Source organism: Lampetra fluviatilis, chromosome 15 (genome assembly GCF_964198595.1).
Source record: "Lampetra fluviatilis chromosome 15, kcLamFluv1.1, whole genome shotgun sequence".
In the NCBI taxonomy this organism is placed as follows: Eukaryota; Metazoa; Chordata; class Hyperoartia; order Petromyzontiformes; family Petromyzontidae; genus Lampetra; species Lampetra fluviatilis.
In genome coordinates this window covers 8,046,997-8,057,755 of record NC_136289.1, presented here as the reverse complement: position 1 = coordinate 8,057,755, position 10,759 = coordinate 8,046,997, and the positions used below count along the sequence as shown (strand labels likewise).

Here is a 10,759-nt window from a genome sequence, read left to right as displayed (position 1 = left end):
TAATCCAACGATCAAAACATGGGCTGTGGTAAGCCAAGGTGAAGACTGCACTGAACATGTTGTGCATTAAGCATACCGAGCAGTGGTTCAGTCTTTCCTTTCCATATAATCCAATACATTTTTCCACAGCCACCATTCGGAGAGTGAATTGTTTCACTTTCTCAATGGGAATCCTTGTTCGCAAGTCAAATTTATCCCGATGGCCATTTTATGGATGATAATGTTTTTGATGAAGTAATGGAGACACCATTGCATAGAAATCTTTTTTATTCTGATTTGTTCAGGTTCGTTAATACAATTCCTAAATGATATAAAACAATTAATTTTCTACAGTTGCCAAGTTGTGCCAACCAATTGACACTCACCTTGTGCGTTGTCTTGTTACAAATTCATTGTAATGCCTGCCCAGGAATGTGCAGTATTAGCAGACTTGAACATGCGGACATATCTTCCATACATCATGCCTCTCGGTTAGTGTACATTAAAAATACATTTCAAATCACTGGTGAAAATTCTTCTCAATTCAATGCGTTGTTAATGCATTTCAGCTGTCATAATATGCTCCGAAATAAGATCGTCAAGTAGTATGTACCAGTAATTATGATAGGCAGTTTTATCCAGTTCAAATTAATCTTGCTTAACCAGATGAGCACTAACGAGACCAGGAAAGTCTCAAATGCAAAAGTCACCAGCGTAGCGATATTAATGTATAGCTGTGCAATGCAAAGGTTATGCCTTCAGGGTTTTTTAAGTTGATTGTGTTTTTATTGATCTTCAAAAGTCACACTAAATTATACACTATCGGTGGCCGATTAGGTTTAAACAAATGATTTCGCACATTATCTTATCTACATGATTTAGATAATGGATAGAAATTTTATATTTGCGGACAATCTGTATGTCATCAGTTGCAGTATGGGTTGCCGCAGGAAGAGCATTTTCATTTTGCCCTTCAAATGTCTGTTCATGTTTCATCTTGTCCCCTATAATGCAAAGAGCAGGCTGTATTCATGTTGTGCTCAGACAGAAAAAAGGCGTGCCATCAGTGCTTTTTATTTTTCATAGAATATAGATGATCATTTTTCAAAAATACAAAAATCATAACTGTACAAAAGCCCACCACTGTTTGAAAGCAACTTAAATCTTTCATTTAAACACTTCCAATCCATAATGTCCCCGAGTGATTAACACAAAAATGCGTCCCTGCACATGCGTGCTTAGAATACAAATGACTTGCATGCATTGCATGGAAATTCACTGCTACTCCCGGGAAAAGAAAAAATATATGATTCAATTATGCTTTTTTGGCTTCAGGGTGAGCTTGTTCAGCACACACAGCCAAACTGGCTCAAGTAGGTCGTTAACTGCAGGGGAAAATATCCACACAGTCGACATGCTGAAAATGCAGCCTGGTGTAGTCTCAATTATCTAACCACTTGTACGCAGGAGATTGTCATTTCCAAGCACAATTATCTCATTGTTCAATGAATGCCACGATTCACTTTAAATTTAAAGCCACGACCAAAAAATTGCCACCCATAGTTCAGAAGTTTACAGTCCATCCTGTTATGCGAATTTTTCTAATGGCTCATCTCAACCTCGCACCGATGGTAAAGTAACTTTTAAGATTTCACGCAATGGCAAAATGTCTTTAGCCTTTTACGTTGGTTCTAAAGAAAACTTGAGAACAGATCATTTTTGCTTAGTCCGGGTGGCATAAGACACTAGTTTCCCAATTCCCCAGCAGCCTGTAACACAATCTCACAAATATTGCTGTTATGTTTTGCTTTCTGTTAATTCAAATATGGCAAATACAGGACTTAAATTTAGAAAAAAAAGACAGATTCCTCTTATAGCCTTAACATACTGGTGGGGCAAGTGCTGTTGGCGAGCATTTATGAAGGCCGGAACGGCACATGAGGGGGTGGGTGGCCAGCACCATACCCAACCGTCTTTGTCTCCCCAAGGGCAATATTTATACACTACACCGGATACTCATTTGAGGCCGAATCGACCTAGGGGAGGCCCGGGACTGGTTCAGATAATACCGGTAGAGTAGGCAGTATCACACATTCATTTGTTAATGGTCATCAGGAATATTGCAGTGCAATCTTTCCATAATAAAAAAAATTGTATCACACTATTGCCACTATACAGTAATCAGATGTTCCAACCACTGGGAATAATTTTACAAAAGTTCACATTCGCAATCATTAAATGTGAAATAACCTTGATACATCAGATATTCCCTTAACCAATCAAATTTCCAATCAGCTCTAATATAGCACTAATATAACTTGCCGAGAATGGATTCACAGCTGAACGGGTACACGAGAATACATTTTCGTACCGCTACAAATCGAGATTCCGACTGTCGCCGATGAACTACCGTAAAACCTTTGTGGCGTCGGGAACACGCTGCAAGAGTTTCCAATTGAGGGAAATGATGGTGGACACGACGTCGGGCACCGTGAAGTCCGTGCCAATCACGTTTACACAAGCGGGGGCGGCACCCGGAGTCTGCTGCACGAGCCACTCCATGACGGCAGGAAGCGCGCCCTCGGTTATCTGACGGATGGAGCCGCGCAGGTTCTCCATGATGTACCGCGAGTCTGGCGTCAGGTTCATGCCCGCCACAAAAAATCCATCTGCCACAAATAATCCACATGGATGCAGTCAAAAATGTCAAAAGCATGTACTGGCGCTCAAACAAGCATTAGGCAGAGCGCATATCAAATGACAATCCAGAGTCAAGTCGTGATAATTACATTTCTACGATAGGAATTAGCCTGTGTGATAACCACCATCATCTTTTACAAAGGAGGTAAATTATTTTATGGACCTGGAACACATGATGATGGGCCAAGTCGTCCGCAATCAGGATTTGAACTCGTGACCAGTGACTAAACATTTGCCGTGCTCCCACAGCGCCACCCAACCGACATCAATGTGCATTGCAGCATATTTTAATATTAGTGTATCAATTTATAGCGACGCGACACCACCTTCGGGCTTTTATCGAGGTGGTGGCAGCATGCTCCTGTAAGTTATTATCGGATTGCTCTGCACCACGCAGTCCTGTACTGCGCATGTAGTCGTTTGGACCCCCCTCTCCCCTGTGTGTGGCTCACCCCTCCGTCCCAGCTGCAGCTCCCGGTTGAGGTATTCCAGTAGCTTCTTGATGTCCGTCGTATCTCCCCATAGGTACGGAATGTTGTGCCACAGTTGCTCGTGCAGAGACACGCTGTCCCGGTTGTCGTAGAAAACTATCACCTGGTATCCGGCGCTCCACATCCAGCGAAGGGTCACCTGCTGCTTTAATAGGGGGAATGGTGATAGGGTTGACATTCAACTTTTTTTTTTCTCAATGAGAACTCAGACGTTCACGTATGCCATCAATACAAATGTCACGATCCTTTATTTATACCGCACTTCCAATGCCGTGCACCGAGAATTATCGTAAATAATGAAAGCTCCGTCAGTCCGCTGCTATGGCGAGGCTTCCCCACGCTGTGGCGGTCATAGGGATAGTTTCGATCATACACGTCGTCTAGCTAGCGGTGAACTCTCGGGGATGGCCTGCGCCTCAACACCTGCTCTTGCCGTGGGCACAGCTTGGAGCCGAAGGTGGCCTTCAAGGCAGCGATGAGCATCTCGTGCATCTGGCTGTTGACGTCGTAGAATGCAGCGCAGTCGAGGAGCAGCACTTCGCGTGGGTGAGCGTTGAGCCATTCGCGCATCTCACTCAGACTGTCCTGGGAGGGCAAGAGGTGGTATCGGGTTGGAGGAGGGGGGGGGGGGTTCTTCACTGATTGAAGAATGCTTCATCGAGTCTCAAGACTTGCAGCTAAGTCCCCATGTTGTGAGATGTGGACAAGTATTTAATCCAAGGTTTGAATGTTCAAGCAAGGCATATACAGGGACAGAACTCGAAAATTTAATACACATGTAATAATGTTCCAGGAGACTGGACGCCGGGGTTTGGAGGCACACGTATTTATTTCGTGTCGGTACAGCACAACACTGACATACAACACTGGAGGGGGTATCGGCCCCCTCACCCGTCTAACTGGGGATACACTCTCTAGCTACGCCTAGCCTACCTCTGGGTCCTCCACTAACGGGCTAGGGTAGGCTAGCTAGCCCGACACTGGTAAGTCGGGCTCACGGTACCCGGAGTCCCAGACCAGCTCTTACAAGAGCACCGGCTCTGGCTCTCGGGACCACGCCGCTGGCTCGATCCTGTTCGGCCCTGATAAGGGCGGCGATCCAGGGGAGTCCAGGGCTCTATCTACGACGATCTTCAGCCTTCACTGGTTAGCTTCAACATCTCTCCCCGAGCCCTCCGGCTCATCCCCTTTTATACCAAAACCCCCGCTGAGGGGTGGGGCCCTGGGGGATCCCAGCTCCGAGTCAGCCCCCCAGGCTGCCCGATGCGGACGTCGCTGGGAGCACCTTCCCGTGCACCGACATAGCCACGCCCACTGTTTCTTTCCCATCTGATCCCATTCTATAACAGCCCCTCCGTAACACCCCTACACACATTTAACTAACAACCTCCTTCCTATCCTGTCATCTGTTGGGCATCTCCCATCTTGATAGGCTGGGAATCGCATACAAAGACCTTTATCTTTATATACGGATGATTATGGCAAGTGCTGTTTGTGAGCACCTATCGCACGAGGTGGTTGGTATGGCCAACACCACACATGGACACCTTTGTCCCCCCCCAGTGCTGTTTACACACTGCCACATACACAGTATTCATTTAGGCGGAGTCAACCTCGCGGAGTCAAGGGACCAGTTCAGATAATCACCACTGGTGTTACCTGTGCTAACCATTGGACTACTGCTCCCCATAAGTCACGCACACACACACGTCTATGTTGGCATGAACCAACAAAACTGACTCCAAGGCTAGGGGACTACAGGTGTATGCCTCCACAACCGGCAGCTCCATCTCATTTGCACACACAGCAACAGAACTCCTTCCGCACCTGCACGGTGAGCGTGGTGTAGAACCCGTGAGTGTAGCGCAGAATCTCCGTGGGGTCCTTCTGGTAATGCGCGATCCGCAAGTCGAGGTAGCGCACCCCAATGTCGAGCTGCCCGCTCACACCGAAGTCCTGCGCAAGGGCGATAAACAGTCAGGGTTCAAGTCCCGGATCTCCACACAGTCCTGTGAACCGGCACCATTCCTGGCGGTTCAGGTGACGACCGCCTTTTTACACATCATCGTGTGTCCGTGAGCAGTTTCTATCGAGCGATGCCAATGCAACGCCACAAAATTAAATGGCAAAATTGGAAACGTTCTACATCGTTTTCATGGGCAATTACTGAAGTGCATGTTGGAATTGAAGACTTTTGAGCACTTTGGAAATGCCATTTGTTTCAGACAGCTAAACTAACGCACCCTAACAAGACAAAGGATGTAAGAGTTGTTGAAATAAGACGGCATACCCACATATTTATTACACTGGTAAAGTTCATTTCAAGCAAGCAAGCAGGCTTTTATAAGTGCACACCACTCAAATGAATGATAACCAGTGATTACATGTGGGGAAGATTGGCTCCTCACACTTGTTTGAATGTGAAGATAATTAGCCTTTCTTTATTATTATTTTGTTAATGGAATGTCAGCCAAGGCAAGTAATTAGACTTATAGAGGGTGATGAATGGGAGATGGAATCTGCGTGCTTTAAGCAGCTGCGCCAGGACTAAAACTGAGGCCGTCGGCACGGAGAGAGGCTTCAAACTCAACGACTGCCCTGGGACTTGTTGGTGAATGGAACCCGGCCTCCCCTGAAAAACCTCTGGGGAGGTCCTTTTTGAAGGGCCCTCACCCCATGTGGATGTTCAGATATTTGGCTGCCCTGGTTGTCCCTGGGACTCATTAGGGGGCTCATTGTTGCTGGTGCGGATCCCTGGTTGCTTTGTGACAGGCTGTACCACGGAATTGCTCCATTTCGCCTCTCCCGCACTTACCTCCCTCAACCCCCCCCCCACAGCCTTTCTATGTTGACATAGTAGTTTTTCACATTTGTAAAGTGCCTTGAGAAGCAATTGCATTTATATACGACTAGCTTTACTACCCGGCTTCACCCGGGACTTGGATTCACCACGCCCCGCCGCCTTTGTCTCCCCAGTGGCGATATTCACACCACAGCAGTTACTAGTTTGAGGCCGAGTCGACCTAGGGGAGGCCCAGGACCGGTTAAAATAATCGTCACCGGTGGTGGCCGTGAGCAGGAATCAAACTCGGGTCGCCGGGTTCGTAGCGCAGTGTGCTAAGCACTACACTACCGCTCCCCACACGCGCGTCCACAGGTACACATACACGTGCTTGCTGCAGACAACTTTCAGGGTGCGTACGGCAGTAAACGACTGAAATAATAAAGCAATGCTGCGCGAAGAACGCCTTAGACCAACACATTTGTATGGCACTTTACCCGCGGAGGGTTAGGGGGGTGACATCAGCAGGCACACTGCGTGACGCTTCCGCACACGGGTCACATGACAGATGTGACGTCACAGCTCACTTGCCGTGCAAAATATATGCATAATTGCGCCCTCCCCCCCCCCCCCCCCAAAAAATACAAAAGTCTATTTTAAAAAAAAATTTCATGGTGTACAGTCTGGCAAATTTCAAGTTTGTTGATGTCGGGAAGTATGCTAAACATTTTGAACAGACACACATATTCACAAATTTCCCTTTTATATATATAGATATACATTGAAAATGCTGTTCATTGGACCACGAGTGGCTGGCCAAGCCGGTTTGCATGGGCAAGCGACGAGCACTCACTTGCGTGTAGCTGTAGCTGTAGATGATGGGGCGCGCGATGCAAGGAATCACTTGCAAGAGCGTGTGCAGGATCTGTGGCTGAGATGGCTCAAGCGACGATGTTGCATCCAGGTCGAAGGTCATGGTGTCGTGGCTGCCTGCCGACAGACGTAGCCACACTTTTAGGATGAAGTCCAGGAGTAGACTGGGAGGTGTGAGTGCTTCAGCAACAGGGCTGTTCCCTCCACACAGTGTCTTCAACCCCCAACTGACTTTACATAATAACCTTTATTAAATAAGGCTTGAAGTGAACCTCCATTCTAAACATTTTCTGAATCAGCATTTAAATAATTCTGAGACAGGCATATTACCGCACTTTTAAAATCAAAGTATTGGTTACGGATTTAAGACTCTTTAAAAAAAGTCTTAACATCTGATGTAATTTTTTTTTAATTATAAACCTTTGACAAACACAATTACTGACCAACACATGGAAATCATGGTTGTGATTTTATTTATTATACCAAAGACACATTTATTATTGGCCAATGGAAAAGACACATTTAGGAGCTGTATGCAAGCCGAGTCATGCATCTGATAATGGATCTAAATTAATTTCAAGAGACAGCATTCCAAACAAACAAACCTCATTGCAGATACATACCTATGCAGTGTCCAGGGTTATCCGACTCAAGTTATTTTTTTTATTAAGTAGTGAAAAGTATTTTTTTTTCAATCACAGACATTAAGTGACAGTGCTCTCGTGACAAACTGCATTGCATTAAAAGTATTTGTGAAATCGCATTCACATCACTTTTGTTCGTATGGCAAATAAAAAACAACTGTGTGCCCGAGTCTGGTAATCCATTTTATGGCATGAGAAGTTGCATGATGTAAAGTATAGCGTCCATACCTCCTGTGTAATCCTATGTGTAGTGGTCGGTTATGTAAGAATCAGAATATATATTTATTCGGAACGAATCCAAAAAACTATAAAGCTCTTTCTCAGATGTCCAGTAGAATAGATTTAACTTTACCACATTTACAAAAGGGAGACTATTTTTTTTATTTGTGAATGGAATAGCCGCACCTGTTGTGCTTTGTTCAAACAATTACACGCAGCCCCATTGGCTTCTTCTATACTGGCTGAAGCAGCAGGTAATTCCCGAATAGGATAATTAATTTCAGAATGAGTTTCAGAAAGAGTTTCAGAATGACGCACTTGGCCATAACTATAAAAGTCTATTTTAGTAACAATGAAGCGTCAAACTCCTTTCGGACAGAAAAGGAATACACGTCAACCTAGATGTGTATCTACATTAGCTGTTAGCTTTTTGTACTGCATCTTCCTCAAATGGGAAGCTACTTTCACGTAATAGCTAGCAAACTAGACTTCCAATTCAGTTCTGTGGGTCAATCTCCTGGCATGGCAATTGAAACAATGGTAAGGCTTAATAAAAAAAATCTCCCACCTGTAAAAATGATAAAATAAAAAAATAGTATAATGGATACTGTACACCACAATGGGTATGATGTTACAAGTGGTGGGTACACCCACCTCTTCCAAGATGTCTGGTCAGTGTGGAAGAGTAGGCCAACATATCCTCCGTCGTGTGGAGGCACCTTCCTCAAGCAGGATAGTGTGAGAGCAAACACAACGCAGGGCCCGCTGCAACCTTTAACCTCACCATCATTGCCGTGCTCAACGATTCATTTACCTGGGATGGCGAGGTGACACAGGGGGATATCCCAGAGAGCTTCAGGCAGCCCCGCCATCCAGTCGCTGTTTGGGATCCGTCGAGTTGCCTTGACCAGGGCGAGGTCTTCCTCCAACACGTCTACAGTACAAGTGCTCATCTCGCCAGAGGTCAGCTAACAGGGGTCGTTCTCTAAAACAACAGCAGCGCCAGTCTTAAAAGACATCAACAATACCCAAACACCGCTTCTTAATCACGGAAAAGAAGACTTGAAATGTACTTGTGTGTTGAATTTCTTTCGCACCGCACGTAGCCAACTGTTCTGATCTATACCGATTTAACCCTTGGGGCTAAAAAGCAGTCGCTCTTTGGTCAAACGAGGTACTGGCGACGGAATTCTCGTTCACGCTATATATAGCACGACGCAGTGACATTTGACAAATGACTCGGTTCGTTCAGAGTCAATTATTCGTTTCAACGCCAGCCTGGTTTCAACTACGACCGCAATCGAGCCCGGTGTTTGTTAGCAATGACAACATTCTCATCAGCTGGCTCTCGGTCTAGGCGGTCAAACGAGCCGCGCGTATCGTGCATTCGTTGGGCTTTTTTTTATTTCCAGCACCGGGCATATATACTTTAAACCAAACCCGAGCCCTCTTCACAGTGCAGCACAGCCAACTAATTGTCTGGCTTGACGCCCACCTTCAACAAACCCGCATTAAACCAGGGCGGTGATGTATGGTCAAGGAACCCCTCGGCGTGGGGAGGGACTAATCTAGCAGCGGGTTGAAATGGGAGCGATCACCGCATTAAAGACCCCCCCCCCGCCGCCTCGACAAAGGTGTTCGTGCAGATCAGATCGCAAACGCGTGGTCATTAAAATCACCGCAAATGCAAACACATCTACACCACATTACGACGCAGACGTTGCCCGTTTAAATAGACAGAGTTGCGGAAAAGCGTTGTAAAAGTTCCCCTTTAAAGGTTTAAATACACAACACGGCGAGGTAGGCGTTACAGTCCCCATTAAAAAGTGTTGACATGGACACGATGCGCGCGTGTGTGGGCGTACTGCCAACGCCGGTGCTGCGCTAGTCGTTTCAAAGAAAGACTGTACACCGAGCAATGTCATTTGTCGCACAGATCTGCACAGACGAATTCCATCCCCCACCCCCACGCACACGCCTCCTCGTTGCGCTTGTTTGGATTTAAAACTCTTAAAACTCATTATACCGGAGAAGCCGGGATAAATGACAATACGCGGGGATTACTATAAAACTACTGGGGAATTTTTTTCTTATATTACCAGGTCCTTAAGGCACACTTAACTATAAAGTTATTTGTTAGATGCGACCTGGCCACAAATGATAGCTCAACCAAGTGGCGTGCCATGTGAACATTTATAGCAGCCAAATACTCTAAACGCGCTTTTCTAATTCTAAATGTGTTAAATGGAAAAACCAGGGTGGGGATCGAACCCAGGCTCGCCTACATACCAGGCGAGGTAATTGACATCACGCGAACATGGCGCCCCTAATAATGTTAGTAGTCCACGAGACCTCTACTGCTGGATGAACGCCTCAAGCCGTAGGCATTTCCCACGACCCGACGACGTAACAATACAGCGAGCACCTGCACGCGAGCCATCTCCTCGATTGACGAACCCTATAGTGCGTGTTCTCTCCTTTGGCTGCCACTCCGTCGTAAATCACGACCGCCGGCTATCAATCTTCTACTTCCGTGTCCTGCCCATGATGTATGCACTTTAATCCATGCGTTCCTCTTCCCGTCTCAGTTTAATTCCAAGCACATCTTCATGCTTCGTCGCGCACATTTCAGCGCCTTCCTTTGCTCATGACGGTTCTGAACAATGTCACCGGTCACGCACACAAACTGATGGACCTTAAAAATAGAAATCGAAACAATAACAATAATACTGGGATGCTTCAACAGAGCACGCTTTAAAAAAAAACAGAGGCTAATTACCTCGCCGCGTTGTCTCGACAGCTTGGCGTGCGATCTGTCGTCGTATACTTTGCTGCTTAACTGCTTCCGTTGGAAATCGTCCAACAATTAACTTCCTCGCTCCAGCCTCACCCCTGCTGTATTTTTATACGCGCGGTGGCAGCGGCGGCCGCTCCGCCCACGTGGCGGCGGCAGCGGCGGCTCCACCCACGTGGCGGGCGGGGGGCGGCACCCGGAAGTCGGCGCCGCGCGTCACTCAAATCGCGGCCGTCCGATTGGTCGCCGCGTGCCCGCTTGAGCCCGGCGCGCCGCA

General features: G+C 46.6%; 1 protein-coding gene across 3 annotated transcripts; it reads right to left on the bottom strand.

The window, feature by feature from the left end:
* Nucleotides 1-1,033: 1,033 nt before the first annotated feature.
* Nucleotides 1,034-10,633, bottom strand: PLCXD1 (phosphatidylinositol specific phospholipase C X domain containing 1). Of its 3 annotated transcripts, XM_078863090.1 has the most exons (7): nucleotides 10,468-10,633; nucleotides 8,503-8,673; nucleotides 6,806-6,942; nucleotides 4,998-5,126; nucleotides 3,594-3,755; nucleotides 3,132-3,315; nucleotides 1,035-2,648 (listed from the first exon to the last, which is right to left on the bottom strand). In XM_078863090.1, exons 2-7 carry the CDS (start codon nucleotides 8,639-8,641, stop codon nucleotides 2,386-2,388), a joined length of 1,014 nt encoding a protein of 337 aa, XP_078719216.1. In that variant the 5' UTR covers nucleotides 8,642-8,673; nucleotides 10,468-10,633; the 3' UTR covers nucleotides 1,035-2,385. The 3 variants fall into 3 exon arrangements, with proteins under 3 accessions (XP_078719218.1, XP_078719216.1, XP_078719217.1); XM_078863092.1 differs by lacking the exon at nucleotides 10,468-10,633 and having other exon boundaries at nucleotides 1,034-2,648; nucleotides 6,806-6,938; nucleotides 8,503-8,563; XM_078863091.1 differs by lacking the exon at nucleotides 10,468-10,633 and having other exon boundaries at nucleotides 3,132-3,312; nucleotides 8,503-9,445.
* Nucleotides 10,634-10,759: the final 126 nt, after the last annotated feature.

Bases quoted from the DNA above. Each gene is read 5' to 3' on its own strand.
- PLCXD1 (XM_078863090.1), bottom strand. From the start codon at position 8,641: ATGAGCACTTGTACTGTAGACGTGTTGGAGGAAGACCTCGCCCTGGTC. The intron at 6,943-8,502 runs GTAAATGAATCG...GTCTGTCGGCAG, and splicing joins GTGTCACCTCGCCATCCCAG to GCAGCCACGACACCATGACC. The intron at 5,127-6,805 runs GTGAGTGCTCGT...GCCCTTGCGCAG, and splicing joins ACAGCTACAGCTACACGCAA to GACTTCGGTGTGAGCGGGCA.